Source organism: Ranitomeya imitator, chromosome 2 (assembly GCF_032444005.1).
Source record: "Ranitomeya imitator isolate aRanImi1 chromosome 2, aRanImi1.pri, whole genome shotgun sequence".
In the NCBI taxonomy this organism is placed as follows: Eukaryota; Metazoa; Chordata; class Amphibia; order Anura; family Dendrobatidae; genus Ranitomeya; species Ranitomeya imitator.
The window spans coordinates 822,659,934-822,680,717 of NC_091283.1; the positions used below are offsets into that span (position 1 = coordinate 822,659,934).

The 20,784-nt window shown below is 41.1% G+C and overlaps 1 protein-coding gene across 5 annotated transcripts in view; it reads left to right on the top strand.

Annotated features, from left to right (window-relative positions):
- Positions 1 to 1,075: 1,075 nt before the first annotated feature.
- The window catches only part of ENTPD1 (ectonucleoside triphosphate diphosphohydrolase 1), a 120,102-nt gene continuing 100,393 nt past the window's right edge, over positions 1,076 to 20,784 (top strand). The window contains exon 1 of one of the 5 annotated variants that reach the window (XM_069753967.1): positions 1,076 to 1,807. In XM_069753967.1, coding sequence (XP_069610068.1) covers positions 1,792 to 1,807 — 16 coding nt within the window. In that variant the 5' untranslated portion in view covers positions 1,076 to 1,791. Of the gene's footprint in view, positions 1,808 to 14,379; positions 14,516 to 20,784 lie in introns of those variants that run through there. The other 4 variants (XM_069753969.1, XM_069753970.1, XM_069753968.1 and 1 more) reach the window with 4 other exon arrangements.

Consider the following 20,784-nt stretch of genomic DNA (forward strand, 5'->3'; position numbering starts at 1 on the left):
TTTTTTCAGATTGATTTACATTGTACTGTAAATCACAGTGCGGATCTGCAGCGTTTCTGCGCAGAAAAATCCGCTGCGGATCCGCACTAAATCCGCATCGTGTGCATATAGCCTATTACGTGTTATTATAGAAATATATCTATTTACCCACTAATCAGACTCCACTTTTCTAGCTGTACTGATCAAATGAAGTGGAGACAGGTTTTCTGCTGGATTACAGTTGCTGCCTATAAAAGTCTATGGAGGAGAAAGAAGCTACGGAGAGAAAAGTCTACAAAAATGTGGACTACAAGGCATATAATAATCTTATTCCTCATGTACACACAGAAGACAGTTTAGCACTTGAAACGGCAGTTATACTTTGGTTGTCTATGTCCAGTACAGACCATGCTAGTAAAAACCCAACAGGACTACACACTGGCGGACACAGTGTAAGAACAATATATGGGCCCTTTGCATTCCAATACAGTCCCATTGCAGTCCTTGGCGGTAGAAGTGGGCTTCCTTACCTCTTGGACCCCTGTGCAGCTTCACAAGTTGCACCAATGATATGTCCGCCCCTGGGACTATGGTGAATTTCAGATTCACAGTCATTGCCCACCAGTTCTATTTTCTATCAATGCACCGATAGGGACACACGCCCCCCAGTAACATTGATCCTTGGTGCCTACTGTTCAAAATTAATCTGACCCTATTACAAAAATGTACTTTTGCTTCTGTATAATATTAATTTGGCTAGCTTGTTTAATGAATGATTCGATGATACCGATTTCTGCAAATTGTAAATGAAGTGTAATATCGCTACTCGTTAGCGCTCCTTCACAGCGGCCTACCGGAGGATTCTCCTGTCTTCCAGTCGGCCAGTCCGAGCTTGGACATACACATGGGACAACATACAACTTTGTGAGGGGCGACTTGTATTTTAGCAACTATGAATGTGGTCACTTCCTTTGTCTAATGTCTACACATGAAAGCTGATATTAGAATACGGTGTCTCGTTCCAATTAAACCTCAGCAGATATCGCCACACCTTATAATTAGATGCATTTATTTGGTGCTAACCCATCCATCCTGCATCACAATGGATCGGAAGACAAGGCACCAAGTTACCCAATAATCCCACAAGCCATCCCTGCACCCTGCTACTTCCCCAATGAGCAGAGCTGCTGCTTTACCCTCCCAGTGGCTAATCCCAGCCACTCGTTCCCCCCTGTGTTCTCCTCTTATTGTTTTGGCAGCTCTGCAGTCAGCCAGGCGAACAATCAGTCCTGCAAATGAAAGGTGATCTGATGGCAATGTCTGTGCACATAGAGAGGCTGCTTTGTGTGCTTGCAAGCCATGTAGGGCAGGGACTGGCTCTTTAAGAACAGGACATATTTTTTTTTTTCCTTGTCTCTCTCTCCTCTTCTCATATGTATTCTTTCCAGTGTGGAGCTGCTTCACAGGATGAATAATGACCTCCTCTGTCTGCATCCCAGGGTTATTATTACTGCAAAGGAAAGCCTCCATGGGACTGTGCTGCTGCTCTGCCAGCTGAAGACCTGGGCTGTTTACCCACACAGAGAGCTCCATCCCTGAGGAATCCCCAGCAGCAGCAGCAGCCAGGCCCTGGTGTCCTCTCCATCAGCCACAACCAAGAGACACTGACCTCCTGTCAACTGGGATCTGCCATGTAGAGGAGAGAAAAAAGCTGAGTCCACCCACATGCAGGCACCGTTAAATAGGCAAGTCTCCTGTGCATCCCTCAGTGAGACTGCAGCAGGCACAGGCTGAGCAAGGAGAGCAGAGCTGATGGAAGAACCCAAGGGTGAGTGCTGCTGGGAGAACCCTGGCTGCCTGCATCACTCCACATGGGGGGAACTTTTCATCTGCATTTCATACATTGTTTCATTGAGTCCTACACCTTCTGTGTGCAGTGAGTTACAGGATACATTGTTACTGCTGCTTGGAAAAGTTTTCAATCAATTATGTATCACAGCATGTAGTTCCATAGTAATTGTATAGGTCAGATAAGTGTATGATATACATGGTGGTGGGCAGGATCATTACACCATGGCTGGTGTAGGATGGGGGGTATTCTGTACTGTAGGGGGTATATTGGATTTATAGACCACATATCCTAATGTGACAGCGCTGTGCTGATAGTGTGTGTGTATACTATATATATATATATCTATATACATACATACATACATATCCTAATGTGACAGCGCTGTGCTGATAGTGTGTGTGTATACTATATATATATATCTATATACATACATACATACATATCCTAATGTGACAGCGCTGTGCTTATAGTGTGTGTGTGTATACTATATATATATCTATATACATACATACATACATATCCTAATGTGACAGCGCTGTGCTGATAGTGTGTGTGTATACTATATATATATATCTATATACATACATACATATCCTAATGTGACAGCGCTGTGCTGATAGTGTGTGTGTATACTATATATATATATATCTATATACATACATACATACATATCCTAATGTGACAGCGCTGTGCTGATAGTGTGTGTGTATACTATATATATATATATATCTATATACATACATACATACATATCCTAATGTGACAGCGCTGTGCTTATAGTGTGTGTGTATACTATATATATATATCTATATACATACATACATACATATCCTAATGTGACAGCGCTGTGCTGATAGTGTGTGTGTATACTATATATATATATCTATATACATACATACATACATATCCTAATGTGACAGCGCTGTGCTTATAGTGTGTGTGTGTATACTATATATATATATACCTATATACATACATACATACATATCCTAATGTGACAGCGCTGTGCTGATAGTGTGTGTGTATACTATATATATATATATCTATATACATACATACATACATATCCTAATGTGACAGCGCTGTGCTTATAGTGTGTGTGTATGCTATATATATATATCTATATACATACATACATACATATCCTAATGTGACAGCGCTGTGCTGATAGTGTGTGTGTATACTATATATATATATCTATATACATACATACATACATATCCTAATGTGACAGCGCTGTGCTTATAGTGTGTGTGTGTATACTATATATATATATACCTATATACATACATACATACATATCCTAATGTGACAGCGCTGTGCTGATAGTGTGTGTGTATACTATATATATATATATCTATATACATACATACATACATATCCTAATGTGACAGCGCTGTGCTTATAGTGTGTGTGTATACTATATATATATATATATCTATATACATACATACATACATATCCTAATGTGACAGCGCTGTGCTGATAGTGTGTGTGTATACTATATATATATATCTATATACATACATACATACATATCCTAATGTGACAGCGCTGTGCTTATAGTGTGTGTGTGTATACTATATATATATATACCTATATACATACATACATACATATCCTAATGTGACAGCGCTGTGCTGATAGTGTGTGTGTATACTATATATATATATCTATATACATACATACATATTCTAATGTGACAGTGCTGTGCTTATAGTGTGTGTGTGTATACTATATATATATATACCTATATACATACATACATACATATCCTAATGTGACAGCGCTGAGCTTATAGTGTGTGTGTGTATACTATATATATCTATATACATATATATATATATTCACACATATTGTACATATCCTAATATGACAGCACTGTGCTTATAGTGTGTGTGTATACTATATATATATATATATATACATACATATATTGGAGTTTGTATTGTACATATCCTAATATGACAGCACTGTTATTATTACAGCTTTATATAGTGCATGTGTATATATACATATATATATATATATATATATATATATATATATATATATATACATATATTGGAGATTGTATTGCACATGTCCTAATATGACAGCACTGATATATATATATATATATATATATATATATATATATATATAAAATTGCAGTTTGCATCGTGTGTGTGTGTGTGTGTGTGTATATATATATATATATATATATATATATATATATATAGCGGTGATATATATAAAACGTGTGTGTGTATATATATATATATATATATAACGGCGCTTTACTCATTACTACTGCTTTGTATAGTGTGCGTGTATGAGATATATATATATATATATATATATATATATATATATATATGTATATATATATATATATATATATATATTATAATATTGGATTTTGTATCATACATATCCTAATGTGGCAGCACTGTCATTAATATTGCAGCTTTATTGTATAGGATATATAAGATAATGATAGCACTATACTCATTATTGCAGATTTCTATAGTGTAGATATGTCAATGTATGTCAGATCATGTATAGTACATACACTATTATGACAGCACTACGCTTGTTATTACCGCTTCTACAGAACATACATTCATTTTTATTGGAGTTTGCATGGCACATATAATAATTAGACAGCACTATGCTTGTTATTACAGCTTTATATAGTACTTATTTTCATTCCTATCAATTTGTATTGTACAGCTAATAATATGACAGCGCTGCGCTTATTACATCTCCTATAGGACCTTATAGCAGGATGTACGCTATAATCACTTATATTTGGAGTTTGTATCGTACATATAGTAATTAGACAGAGCTAGGCTTATTATTACAGCTTTATATACATATTATAGTAGAATGTGCACTCTGTTCACTACTATTGGCGTGTGTTGTACCTATACTGATATAACAGCACTATGCTTATTATTACAACTTTATATACATAATAGTAGGATGTGCTCTGTTCATTTATCTTGGAGCTCGTATAGTACATATAGGAGTATGACCTGCACTTATGTGTTATACTTTATTTACCACCACATATAATACATGTATTATTCACTACAGTATCCTTTCTGGCTAATAATATGACAAGCGCTATGTGTAATATATTGGAGCTACTATTACTATTAGGGCTCCATCATTTTTCTATGGGGATGTGCACATGTCCAACTATCTTGTTGCTCGAACCGGGTCGGTCCAAGGAAAAAAAATTGCAGCAATTTGCCTCCGATTATTAGATCGCACTCTGCCGTTCATGTCTATGTCTATGGGTCCGTGGAAAACATCATGCTGCACTCAAATGACATCCGAGTGCAGTCCAATTTTTCACGGATTTTCAGAATGCAGAAGACAGATAAACTTTTATTTGTCTTCTCCATATCTGAGAAAATCGGATCACACTCTGATCAATCTGACCAATTTTCTCGAATGAGCGGGAAACGGTCATGTGATCCTTGTCTTATCGTTTATTTAACACTGTACCCTATATATTATATGTAAAAATGGTCATTATAGCTTCTTTTTGTGGCTAATGTCATGTGCACCCCATACGTTTTTTTAGTGTTGTCTGTTCTTTGCACCTTGCACTTTTGTTTGGTTCATTACTCTGAGTGAGTTTTTAGCATATTTAATTAAAGGTTATATCTTATTCCAATACGTTAAATATTTAACACTGTACCCTATATATTCTATGTAAAGGTCATTATAGGTTCCTTTGTGGCTAATCTAGTTTGAGCTGCATCATGTTTATTCATTATTGGCTTGTATTTTGACTGTAATATCCTTTATTTGGATGTGGCCTGGGGTTTGTACTGCTTTTGCTACATTGTTGCTACATTTACTTCAGTTGATAAGTATCCAGATGAATTAGTACTACAATACTCAGCATTCTAGCATTATTTTTAGTAGGTCCATTTATTAGTGAATTGATACTAGCAGTGCTACTTGTGATCTACTGAAATATCAATACTTACACTGTCCCAGGTTTTTATAAGGATGTGTCCGCTGTTGGGGAGACTTAGTGGATCCTATTACCCCTATAACAATGTTGTTTGGGGTTATAGGATTGGTGCTTTAATTAAAAGGGGTCAGTCTGGTTCTAGGTTCACATGAGTGTGTGTGTGTGTGTATATATATATATATATATATATATATATATATCATCCAGAAAAAAACAAACGGAAGATTGTGATCCGCGTGCAATCTGTATGGCATCTGTATGGCATCCGTTCTGATACAACATCCGTTATTAAAATTTGCAAGAGCGCAGTTTCTTATGTTCCAGAACTGTAATGTATCAGATGCTATAATAAGGATCCAATTTTGTCGTACACCAATAGACTTGAATAGGCTGAAATTGTATGCATTGCGCGGTTTTATTATTTTTTTTATTAACGTGCAGATTTGGCGAAGAAGAATTCTCATCTGAATAGCTTCATTAAATAACATTGGTCCTAGCGCTGTCCATATAATATCAGTTTTTATCACTGACAACATTGAGTTTGGAGCAAACAACAACAACGACAACAAAAATAGCAGAAAACAACAAAAACTTAAACAGCCACAAATGCTCTAACGAATCTCTTCCAGGTCCTGACCCAGATCATATCCTTTCCATAATTCAATGATCCATTACAACAAGTAACTTCTAAATGCAGAAACTTCGGAATCTGCTGAATCTTCAATTTCTATTCTTGTAACTTTGTGCACAGAAGTTGTTGCTTTATGTTTTTAGTCGTCTCAGACATGAAGTCTTTTTTCACATCAAGCGTCTGTTTGTTATTTTTTTTTTTTTTTTCATTTTTGTAGGAATTATGTACAAACGTAACAGAACTTATTACAATGTTTGGCATTTCACCCTGGTGCATGAGTGACTTACCCTTCTGAATGGTGAGTGGGGGAGGGTATCTGATCGTGAGCGCTGACATTTTGCTACAAGTTATCATCTTTTTTTCAGAAAGATATGACCTTGCTGTGCAGTAAGATAACACTGGGTAGAGAACAGACCTGCCCATCAAAGAGTTCTAGAATGTCCATTGATTGGCATTACAGTTCAAGTACCCCAAGAAGTCCTTGAGCTCCCAAATAAGCTCCCACAATCTTTCCTTCTTAGGGTAAGTTCACACTAGGCGTTTTTTTTTTTTTTCATTTTTTTTTTTCTACAGCAAAATCTGATCTCTTGGCAGGAAAAAAGCTGCAGAAAAAAGTTCAGGTGTTCTCATGTTTTTAATCATGGCTTGACATGCCGGAATAAAGTTTTTGAATTTTACCTTACTGGTTTAGTGTGAATCTCCTTCCTTCTTTCTTGCAGAAAAAAGCAGGGTTTCCTTGTTATTTCTTGCATTTTTTGTGCGTTTTTTGCTGCGGTTTTGGCATGCTAGATTTGTCTCTTGTGCATGCCGATAAAGTTTAGTGTTGGAAAAAAAAATTAAAATATTCCAAAGAATCAGGTTTTGGTGCCAAAAAATGCAACAAAACCTGATACCTGCGTTTTTCAGCTTTTTTTTTTTTTTTCACCACCTATTCATTTCAAAAGGGGAAAATGCTGGGAAAAAAAACATGCTCCATTGCGCAAAAGAAAAAAACATGCAAAGCACAAAATCCTGATCACAAAAAAAAACCAAGCTGTGTGCATGAGATTTCTGAAATATCATAGACTTTGATGGTACTGTAAAACACAGCTGAAAATTTGAATAAAATAATGCTGCAAAAATGCCCTGTGTGAACTTAGCCTAAATGTTCTACCTGTTAAAGGGAACCTGTCAGGATGTATGGCCAATATATTTCAGGGCTTATATACAGCATTATACAATGCTGTATATAAGCCCTCAACCCGACCTGGAAGAACTGAAAAATAACGTTTATTATACTCACCTGCGGGGCGGTCCAGTCAGATGGGTGTCTCTGGTCTTGGTCCGGCACCTCCCTTCTTCTTGTGATCGTCGCCCTCCTGCTTGCTTCTTGTGGATGACGCGACGCAGCATCATCCACACAGGCTTGCCTGCATCGCACTCCTGCCCTCTTGAGGGCAGAGGAAAGTACTGCAGTGCGCATGCGCCAGAAAAGGTCAGAGAGCCCTGGCGCATGCGCACTGCAGTACTTTCCACTGCCCTCAAGAGGGCAGGAGTGCGATGCAGGCAAGCCTGTGTGGATGATGCAAGGTCGCGTCATCCACAAGAAGCAAGCAGGAGGGCGACGATCATAAGAAGAAGGGAGGCGCCGGACCAAGACCAGAGACACCCGTCAGACCGGACCGCCCCGCAGGTGAGTATAATAAAACTTATTTTTACAGTTCTTCCAGGTCGGATTGGGGGCAGATAGATATACAGCATTATAGAACGCTGTATATAAGCCCTGAAAGGTTATGGCCGTATCTTGTACCTGCCAAAACTGCTGACAGGTTCCCTTTAAGTGCATCGGTCATTTTGACAGTTCTGCCATTCTATTCCTGAACCAGTTGGCTCAGAATAAAGAGCACTGTGCTTACAAAGGAAATATATGAATGTGCTAAATTGTGGCAATGACGCATGAATGTAGGATTGTTACCCCTTATAAGCATAACTGTGACCTATTAAGACCTTAGAATAACTTTTTGTGGGATTCGTCAAAAACTAAATGAGTCACTGTGTGTTATTTAGCGCAGGGCCGTTTTGTGGTAGGTCTTTGTGTTGAGCTGTAAGTGCTTTTATCTGTGTCTCTTCTAGTAAAGGTGAACCACATGGTTGACCAATGTAAAAGATGATGAGCGTTACTTTATTTCCTGTAAGTGCGTCACACAAGTGTACTGTCCAAGGCAGAAAATTCTTTTTAAAGCATGTGTCCGGTGAAAAGAAGTTCTCATCCATCCCCACCAATCGCCAGAACGTTGCAGCTTTGTCCATGTGAGTATGGAGTGAAGCCTTCTTTATGGGACGCGTGCGCTCGCCTTTTTCCAGGAGTCGCCATACAGAATAAATAGAGGACGGTCAAGCATGTGTTCTAGAATAGAAGTGCCTCAATCCAGTGAACAGTGAGGGTCCAAGGGGCAGGAACCCACCAAGAATTTCAAGCATGTGTTCTAGAATAGAAGTGCCTCAATCCAGTGAACAGTGAGGGTCCAAGGGGCAGGAACCCACCAAGAATTTCAAGCATGTGTTTTAGAATAGAAGTGCCTCAATCCAGTGAACAGTGAGGGTCCAAGGGGCAGGAACCCACCAAGAATTTATAGCATGTGTTCTAGAATAGAAGTGCCTCAATCCAGTGAACAGTGAGGGTCCAAGGGGCAGGAACCCACCAAGAATTTCAAGCATGTGTTCTAGAATAGAAGTGCCTCAATCCAGTGAACAGTAAGGGTCCAAGGGGCAGGAACCCACCAAGAATTTATAGCATGTGTTCTAGAATAGAAGTGCCTCAATCCAGTGAACAGTGAGGGTTCCAGGGGCAGAAACCCACCAATATATTATCACCTACTTATGCATAGGTGAACCTCTTTTCATAGGATACCATTTAATTATATAAATGAATTTCAATCAAATAATAAAGATTGGACAAAATCAAAATAGAAATAAAGGACGTTATGAACACTACACCGATACACCAGTCATATGAACAGCATCTATCGTTAAATTGGACAGATGTGCTGCTGTAAGGGACTGGAGTAGGGATGAGCGGAACCGTGGAAGTTTAGATACTGTTTCCCTACCGGACTTTAGTCCAAAGTTCAGTTTGGGTACCAGAACTCTACCCGAATCTGGACCCAAACCCCATTAAAATCAATGGGGACCCAAACTTTGGAGCTTGCAAATCTCTATCTCTCTCCTCCCCGGACTACTGAACTGTAAAATGGACTTCCAGGAGAAGTTCGTGTTTGGAGTTCAGGGTCCAGTGCAGACCCCAAACTTTAAAGCTCGGGTTCACTCATCTCTAGACTGGAGTGTCGAGCTACAACACTTGCCGCAGATAATTACGGATTTCATGAAAAGTTTGCAAGAAAAAAGTAGTTATAGAGGTAGACTCTCACTAATTTAAGACAGATGCCCTTTAAGTAACAGAAGAATTTAATTTAAAGGGAACATGACAGCTGATTGATGCAGCCCGATCCACGGGCACCTTGTATCTGACACTGGCTTTCGATTCCCGCCAGGCACATTTGACTATGAAATGCTGCAGTGCAAGGAGAGACCTGTCACTCCAAGGCAGCAGGTGGGGAGAAGCCGCTGGAGATCCGCCTGTCCAACTTGTCTCCTGTGCGGCTGGTCCTCAGTGGCTTTTAAAGTATATTTTTCTATAGCAAATGCTAAAATCATACAGCCAGTGCAGCCATGGATCGGGCACCATGTATCAGTTGTCAGGGTCCATTTTATGGTTCATTTACACTGTATGTAAGACGAGCTCTGCTAGGAGAAAGTATTTACTAAACCACACTATAGAAAAGGAAGAAAGCGCACGGAGAGGACGTGAGTGCAGTATAGAAGCTGTGCTGTAGTGTGAGCTAATGACGACAGCAGCACCCTGGATACACATACAACTCACATCCAGCCTATATTTCTGGGAGAGACACTCCCACAAGAAAAAGATCTCAAACTTGGATCTGGCTGCAAACTCCAACAAATAAGGGAGTCTGAAAATAAATGAAGATTGTAGAATGAAACTAAGTGCAATTTTATTAACCATAGGTAATAACTATCAAACACACACACACACACACAAAAAAACATTTCGTGCTTACTCTTTAATGCACTTTTGGTGCATTTTTGATGACATTTTTTTTTTCTTTTTCTTTTTTAATGTTGCATATTGTCAGTATGTTTTTCAAATATGATTTCCGATCTGTTTCACCATTGGATAGGAAATTTCATTAAAAGCTCACATAAAAGACATAAAAATCCATGAGATTTCATGCAGTAGTCACATAACCTGTTTCCAAAGCATCCCTGTCGTCGTTCATTGCCCAGAATAGAGAGAGGACACACAAGTGGTGCATAAAAGAATTCCCACTGTAAATGTGTTACAATTTTTCTTTTTGTCAATATTTATTATTAAGCCTTGTTTTTCTAGTTGATGTATAGAGACACGTGAGCCGGCATGAGTAGAAGCGTTAGCCATATGATGAATATTCGAGTTGTTTTTGGAATCTGATTAAGAGCAACAATGTAACACAGCATTGGTTATATAATTACTGCAGATATGAGATTGGACATGGGAACACAACTCATCATTTACCAATGCTGATCATAGATTCTTGTGTCCATTTCCTCCATTCATTATAAGAGGCGGCAATCCTTCTATATTACTCGTCAGCAGTGATTCACATTTGTTTCCTGCCTGTAGACATGATGACTGATGAGTCGAATGAGCTAGTGTTTCATGTATGGTCCCTTCTAGTAGTGATAAGTGAACGTGCTGGGATAAGGTGTTATCTGAGCATGCTCGGGTGCTAACCGAGTGACTTCGGCGTGCTTGAATAATATGTATCAAACAGGTAATCCCTGCATGTTTTGTGGCTGTCGAACAGCCGTGAGAAATGCAGGCGCCGGGACTCGAACATATTTTTCAAGCACGCCGAAGATACTCGGTTAGCACCTGAGCATGCTCAGATAACACCTTATCCGAGCACGTTCGCTTATCACTAGTTTCTAACTCTGAGTTCCATCTCTGGAGTCTACGAGAAAAACAGCCTTTACTCCAGAGAGGACTATGCAGAGCTCCAGGACACTTTTGGTAGCTATGTAACTGTAGTCTATGGGGAGCGAGCACAGGCAGATCTGTTGTTTGAGCTCTTCTATCCCTTGGCTATTCGTTGCTTTCTCTGCAAACATTTCTCCAGGTGACTGCGCTACATGTACAAATGTGACCGTGGGTAACGTAAAAAAAAATAGTTACTTGTTTATAAAGAGCTTGGATAGACCCTGAACCTGTTTTTAAGGCCTCTGTCCCATAGACTTGTATTAGCGACGGATTGTGATGGATCAGTGCCAGGTACCCAAACTAAAAGAGCCACCTTGTCAGAATGCAGCACTAGTGCAGCACAAGGTGGCTCTTTTAGTTACAAACGCCTGGGGGGTGACAGGTTCCCTTTAAGCAATAAAATAAAAATAAAATAGAATCAACATTATCAGCATAGTAAGCTGAATCCACGATGCAGACTTGGTAAATGAGTGCAATAAATGTAATATAATCTATAGTATAACATATTTATCATTTGCTGTAAATCTCTGTATAAAATTCTGGAAAGCATAAAAAAGAAAAAAGAAAACAGTTAAAGGGGTATTCACATCTGCAAGATCCTATTCCAATATGTAGTAGGGATAATAATAATAATAATAGCAAATACCTCTTATTAGAAATATAATATAGTTCTTCTGATTAGATAAGTTTCTTACCTCTTGTGCAGGGCATTGCAGTAGTTTAGGTATCCATGGTTACGACCTGTCATATAGTGACACATAGCTGTTAGTGGTTGAAACCACGGATACCTAAACTACAGCACATGCGGTCAGTGACATAGCGAATCAGAAGAACTATACTATATTTCTAATTGGAGGTATTTACTAATATTATTATTATTACACCTACGATACAGTACAGAGCAAAAGTTGAGTGACCAAGAAGGAGAGTGATGGGGTGCTACTCCAGATGACCTGGCCTCCATAGTCACCAGACCGGAACCCAATCGAGATGGTTTGGGGTGAGCTGGACCGCAGAGTGAAGGCAAAAGGGCCAACAAGTGCTAAGCATCTCTGGGAACTCCTTCAAGATTGTTGGAAGACCCTTTCCGGTGACTACCTCTAGAAGCTCATCAAGAGAATGCCAAGAGTGTACAAAGCAGTCATCAAAGCAAAAGGTGGCTACCTTGGAGAACCTAGAATATAAGACATAATTTCAGTTGTTTCACACTTTTTTGTTAAGTATATAATTCCACATGTGTTAATTCATAGTTTTGATGCTTTCAGTGTGAATGTACAATTTTCATAGTCCCGAAAATACAGAAAAATCTTTAAATGAGAAAGTGTGTCCAAACTTTTGGTCTGTACTGTATACTGGGATAGGATGTGGGAATACCCCTTTAAGCTAAAATTCCTTATTTGCTAATTCACACAAGCTCTGTTACCTTTTAAATATTATTGCATTGTTGACCCGGGTTATTTTTGAGGTCTTCTAGGATGTAGCAGGTGGTTGAGATGAAAGGCGTTGGGTCAAAATCGCCAATGCAAGTCTATGGGTCCGTGAAAAAAAATTGGAACGCACTCTGATAAAGACTGTCACATAGGAGAAGGTAGAAAAACTTTTTTTTTCTCCATGTATGAGAAAAACTGACGACACTTGGACCAAACTCTGATTGAAAAAAAAAAAACGGGACGTGGACAATACTGCTGTGTGAATGAGGCCCTAGAGAGGAGGCCAGGAAGTAACTCCGGGAAGAAGCCGTTCCACGTCTTTGACACGCCCCCTGTGCACCTCTTGCCTGATTTGCATATGGCCTCTACAGTTGATTTTTAATTATTGCAACATTGGATTTGCACAAAAAAAGGTATAATTTTTATAAGGAGACACGTGCCTATGCCAGTACCCCATATATGAGAGGTTCCCTTTAAAACATTTCTTTATGGCATTGTGTGATAGTGGGGTTAACTTGTGTCCTGCAGTGATAGACTGATCACAGAGGAAGGAAGGAGATCCCAGCAGCATGGGGAGATCTCTATCTAGGCGGTTTGTAAAGAGGTCATGCAGAGTGCTGCAGTACCAGCTGGGTGTCCTCTGATGCTGCCTATGAGGTGCAAACATATCCTTCTGTGCTATATTAAAAAATGCCGTCTCCCAGGAACCACATATGCAGCAATAAACAAACCTATCCATATACCCCAGTAGCCGATGTATCTGGTATCACAAATGGAGGTCTCCTGCTGCAAAACTGCTTAACCCCATCTCTCCCAGCACCTTTATCATTATACTCTCTGCTTATCCATCCCCACATTTTTCGCACTCGCCGCCATCTGTCTGGAGAGTGCGTCTCTCTTTGCTCATCCTGAGCTGTCTGATTCATGTCTGATATTTGCAATGAAAGGCAAAATTGTGCCAAATTTAGTGACATTTTATATGAGACCGCAGCGCAGTGACGTCTGCCATTATATGTTACCCAGCACCTCGTGTAAGAAATAAAGATCATTGTATGTTCTCCCACACTCCAAAGACATACTGATAAGGAATCCAGATTGTGAGCCCCGATGGGGACAGTGATGATGATAAATGTAAAGTGTTGTGGAATATGATGGCGCTATATAAGCGAGTCAAATAAATAATTCATGAAATTAATCGGCACTAAAAAGAGAACGCAGAAGGCTGAATCCGGGATCGGCATTTTTTTATATTATTATTTAACATTCTATTGCTGAAATCCTCATATATTATTACGTCCTTTATATGCACTTTATTATTTTAGATAAACGTCCGATGGCCCCTGAGACATTAGTCACAGCCCAGACTCGTCTGTCTACATTCAGCCATTGGATGTTTAGTAAATGACTCTGCAATGTGAATGGTATTTGGCGGAACGTTCACGTGTAACACAAGGTGCGAAGGATACATAAGATCCACACAGCGACATCCTATGTGGGAGCACCCGGGATCCAGGACACGTTGTGGAGGGTGTAACGATGGAGCCTCTGGCCGCACAAGCTGACAGTCAGCCGGGTAATTAACACTTGTTTTCTGTACAACAACCTGTTGTCTAAGTTTCCGTGTGATATTACTGATGGTTGTGACAGCTATTTCTAAACTGAAATGAGGAACCCTGGTACGGAAGTCGGGATGGCACAAGAATCACTGCTACCTCCTCCTTCTGTTTACTGGATAATGGTGTCAACATATTAATAGTACAACCTCAACATTCTGCCCGAAGATGGGCATCTGGGGGGAACGGTCATCGTGTACTGGGGGGCTGCTCCAATAAGCGTTTTGCTTAGGCCCCTTTCACACATCAGTTTTTTGCCATCAATCACAATCCGTCAAATTTTGAAAAAAAAAAGGATCCTGCAAACGATGATTCTCATAGACTTGTATTAGCGACGGATTGCGGCGGATGGTCTCACGTTTCATCTGTCATTCGCCGGATCCGTCGAAAATTGTTTATCCGGCGGCCGGAGAAAACGGACATAGTAACTTTTTGTGTCCATTGAAAAAACAATCAGCGACAGATCCTTCTCCATCCGTTGTTTGCTAGAATGGAAGCCTATGGGTGCCGGATCTGTCACATGACGGAATCCGGTGACGGATTCCGTTTTCTTAACTGAGCATGCTCCGATATTTTTTATTTTTTTGGATCCAATTAGCTGGATCAGCTAGTCGGATCTGGTGAAAAAACGGATCCGTCGCATCAGTTTTTCACAATCTTCGACTGATCCGTTTTTTTTTCAAAATTTGACGGATTGTGACTGATGGCAACAAACTGAAGTGTGAAAGCAGCCTTAAAAGTAAGGCCTGATCTGCTCTTGTAATAATGCAACTTATGGGCGATCATTCGATTGATCAGATCTCGATCCTTTGAGCGGACACCTCTAGAAATCGTAGTTTGTGGCGGGAAGCTACGACCAGCCGGGGAATTCCTCTGAAGATGCATGATGGCATGGGGGAAATACTATATAATATCTGCTCTCTTTATTTATTTTACTTTTCATTAATTCTACAGCGCTTTACAGACTTTATCTCTACTGGCTCATACAGGGGGATCCCAAGGTGCGGAATTTTAGGGTCATTGGTTGTGTCCTAACCTGCGCCTCCGGAGGATCCTCCATATCTCTATTGTACCAAAACAACCCGCTTTATAGTTTCAAAGTAAAACGCAATGTTGGCTTTTGCCAAATAATACCTTGTAAATGTAACAAGTTCTTACAGACACCTTTTAATTGACATTTCAAGTCCACATTCGTTTGGAATCTCTTGGCCAATCTAACATTTTCAATAAAAGTAGTTTTTGCATTTTAAATTCTCTCTTCGGAGAGGACTAGAACTCTAGTGCCACCCATATAGGTGCCACTCATATCGGTGCCACACCAGAGTTCTAGTCCTCGTCCTCTCTGAAGATCCAATTTGCACTATTCCTAGAGGAGCATTGTGGCTTAAGGTACCGTCACACTAGACGATATCGCTAGCGATCCGTGACGTTGCAGCGTCCTGGCTAGCGATATCGTCCAGTGTGACAGGCAGCAGCGATCAGGCCCCTGCTGTGACATCGCTGGTCGGGGAAGAAAGTCCAGAACTTTATTTCGTCGCTGGATCTCCCGCTGACATCGCTGAATCGGCGTGTGTGACGCCGATTCAGCGATGTCTTCACTGGTAACCAGGGTAAGCATCGGGTTACTAAGCGCAGGGCCGCGCTTAGTAACCCGATGTTTACCCTGGTTACCATCGTTAAAGTAAAAAAAACAAACACTACATACTTACCTACCGCTGTCTGTCCCCGGCGCTGTGCTTCTCTGCACTCCTCCTGTACTGGCTGTGAGCGCCGGGCAGCCGGAAAGCAGAGCGGTGACGTCACCGCTGTGCTTTCCGGCTGCTGTGCTCACAGCCAGTACAGGAGGAGTGCAGAGCACAGCGCCGGGGACAGACAGCGGTAGGTAAGTATGTAGTGGTTGTTTTTTTTGCTTTAACGATGGTAACCAGGGTAAACATCGGGTTACTAAGCGCGGCCCTGCGCTTAGTTACCCGATGTTTACCCTGGTTACCGGCATCGTTGGTCGCTGGAGAGCGGTCTGTGTGACAGCTCTCCAGCGACCAAACAGCGACGCTGCAGCGATCCGGATCGTTGTCGGTCGGTGTGACGGTACCTTTAAAAGTCTCCTCATCTTGGCATGTCAGGCTTAACATGTCACTCTCCGCAAGGAGAAACGTTACCCCTTTGAATTTTAACAAACTGTATCCCCGCTGCAGGCCATGCATTGAGTGACACTATTGAATTCTGCTTTGCATGGGATACCAAGAAATGTGGGGGCAGGGAAGTGACATTCTAGTGATATATCTGGTTCTAGCTGTCACTTTTGGATCCACCCTGCCCTATTATGTGTTAATTAGCAAACTCGTAGAACATTAGTGTGGCAACAAAAGCTCACAGATGAAATATCCCACAAATGGATGGGTAATAGTATAGATCATGGTGAAAATGTCATCTATCACAGGACCAGGATTTTGGTCCAAGGGTCTTCTAAAGATGAGCTGATCCAGCCATCATCTGCTGCTGAGACTTACAGCGATCAGCTGCAATATATGAGAAACCCTGGACTAAGGTTTTTTGCTTTCCTGCAGTGCCCCCACAGGGCAAATGATGTATTACACAGATTTCCTTGAAACCAATGGCCAGTACATGTAATGCATGGACATATAGTGTCCTCCAAATGTAGAGACCCTCTTTACGGTCGGTCACTCACTGCTCTAGCTGAGAGATGATGTGGGGAGTTCGGGATCTCCCTCCACTAACTCCCTAACATGGTGTGTGAAATGTTTTTGTAAACCAGACATCTTCTTTCCCTTCGAAGATCTTTCTTGCAATGGAGCCTCTTTTTAAACAAATTTAGAAATTGACCTCTAGTTCAAGAGCTTCTTCTCTAGAAGCACAAAGTAGAACAATATCATGTTCCTTAGTGTGACACATGAAAGAAAAACAGGAAACTGTAGAGTTCCTTAAATAAACAATATAATACTTCATCTTCCAGGCGTAAAATGTTCTTATTATCTCGGCTATTTTCGGTGCACAAGGTAGTAAGCAAGGTAATTCTGTAACATGCGGAAGTTTTGCAAATGATTTGTATCATGCACTTTATTTTTTTTTAATGCTTTTTTGTTATCTTTTGACTGTTTAGTGTTCGTTAAAGAAAAATGCCTAGCAATGCTATTCCGTTGTGTAATGCCAGGTGCAGGGTCAGAGAGATGCTGCATGACACAGACATCATGAATTTGGTGTTATTGGAATGCCTTTGTCATGCAGCGCCCCCGCATCCCCACACTAGGAGGAATAACGTTTTATCTAAAGTTAAAGGTTTTTTTTAAATGGAATCTGTCAGCAGGTTTTGTTATGTAATCTGAGGACAGCATGATGTAGGGGCAGAAACACAGATTTCAGGGATGTGTCGCTTTATTAGGCTGTATGCTATTGTTTCTATACAATGAATGTTTTGTCACCAGGAGATTACCATTGCCTGGACTACAGCTCATGTGAGCCCTGGTCTGACCACGCCCCTGCCTGTGATAAGCAGCCTACTGTCAATATGCAGTGTTCACAGACAGCTGTGGTGTGGGCGGGGTTAGCTTTTGAGCTCTGCTAAATCTAACAATTCAGATTGCGTCACAGCTGCTGCACCCAGTAGGCTGACTGATACATCACTGGAATCATGGTCTCTTTTCCTACATCATGCTGTGCTCAGATGAGGTAGAAAACAACCTGGTGACAGATTCGCTTGAAATGTAAAGAGTGAAAAGGAGATTCTCTACTGTCCAACATGACAGCAAGGCTGACAGATCCCCTATATATACTACACCACACGGGAGAGCTGACAGATCCTCTATATACTACACCACACGGGAGAGCTGACAGATCCCCTATATATACTACACCACACAGGAGAGCTGACAGATCCCCTATATATACTACACCACACAGGAGAGCTGACAGATCCTCTATATACTTCACCACACAGGAGAGCTGACAGATCCTCTATATACTACACCACACAGGAGAGCTGACAGATCCTCTATATACTACACCACACGGGAGAGCTGACAGATCCCCTATATATACTACACCACACAGGAGAGCTGACAGATCCCCTATATATACTACACCACACAGGAGAGCTGACAGATCCCCTATATATACTACACCACACAGGAGAGCTGACAGATCCCCTATATATACTACACCACACAAGAGAGCTGACAGATCCTCTATATACTACACCACACGGGAGAGCTGACAGATCCTCTATATACTACACCACACGGAGAGATGACAGATCCCCTATATATACTACACCACACAAGAGAGCTGACAGATCCTCTATATACTACACCACACAAGAGAGCTGACAGATCCTCTATATACTACACCACACAGGAGAGCTGACAGATCCCCTATATACCACACCACACAGGAGATCTGACAGATCCTCTATATACTACACCACACAGGAGAGCTGACAGATCCTCTATATACTACACCACACAGGATAGCTGACAGATCCCCTATATACCACACCACACGGGAGAGCTGACAGATCCTCTATATACTACACCACACAGGAGAGCTGACAGATCCTCTATATACTACACCACACAGGATAGCTGACAGATCCCCTATATACCACACCACACGGGAGAGCTGACAGATCCTCTATATACTACACCACACAGGATAGCTGACAGATCCTCTATATACCACACCACACGGGAGAGCTGACAGATCCTCTATATACTACACCACACAGGAGAGCTGACAGATCCTCTATATACTACACCACACAGGAGAGCTGACAGATCCTCTATATACTACACCACACATGAGAGCTGACAGATCCTCTATATACTACACCACACGGGAGAGCTGACAGATCCTCTATATACTACACCACACAGGAGAGCTGACAGATCCTCTATATACTACACCACACATGAGAGCTGACAGATCCTCTATATACTACACCACACAGGAGAGCTGACAGATCCTCTATATACCACACCACACGGGAGAGCTGACAGATCCTCTATATACCACACCACACGGGAGAGCTGACAGATCCTCTATATACTACACCACACAGGAGAGCTGACAGATCCTCTATATACTACACCACACATGAGAGCTGACAGATCCTCTATATACTACACCACACAGGAGAGCTGACAGATCCCCTATATACCACACCACACAGGAGAGCTGACAGATCCTCTATATACCACACCACACAGGAGAGCTGACAGATCCTCTATATACTACACCACACAAGAGAGCTGACAGATCCTCTATATACTACACCACACGGGAGAGCAGACAGATCCTCTATATACTACACCACACAGGAGAGCTGACAGATCCTCTATATACTACACCACACGGGAGAGCAGACAGATCCTCTATATACTACACCACACAGGAGAGCTGACAGATCCTCTATATACTACACCACACGGGAGAGCTGACAGATCCTCTATATACTACACCACACGGGAGAGCAGACAGATCCTCTATATACTACACCACACAGGAGAGCTGACAGATCCTCTATATACTACACCACACAGGACAGATCCTCTATATACTACACCACACAGGAGAGCTGACAGATCCTCTATATACTACACCACACAGGAGAGCTGACAGATCCTCTATATACTACACCACACGGGAGAACTGACAGATCCTCTATATACTACACCACACAGGAGAGCTGACAGATCCTCTATATACTACACCACACAGGAGAGCTGACAGATCCTCTATATACTACACCACACAGGAGAGCAGACAGATCCTCTATATACCACACCACACAGGAGAGCTGACAGATCCTCTATATATACTACTTTACACATTTGTTGTGGAGATGTGTTTGCTGCTAGAACTCTGTGTGGCATTGACCTGGTCTCTAATCTGAGCTGCTGTTAACCTGCAATTTTTGAGGCTGGTGACTCGAATAAACTTATCCTCAGAAGCAGAGGTGACTCTTGGTCTTCCTTTCCTCGGGCGGTACTCATGTGAGCCAGTTTCTTTGTAGCGCTTGATGGTTTTTGCCACTGCACTTGGGGACACTTTCAAAGTTTTCCCAAATTTTCAGACTGACTGACCTTCATTTCTTAAAGTAATGATGGCCACTCGTTTTTCTTTACTTAGCTGCTTTTTTCTTGCCAAAATACAAATTCTAACAGTCTATTCAGTAGGACTATCAGCTGTGTATCCACCAGACTTCTGCTCAACA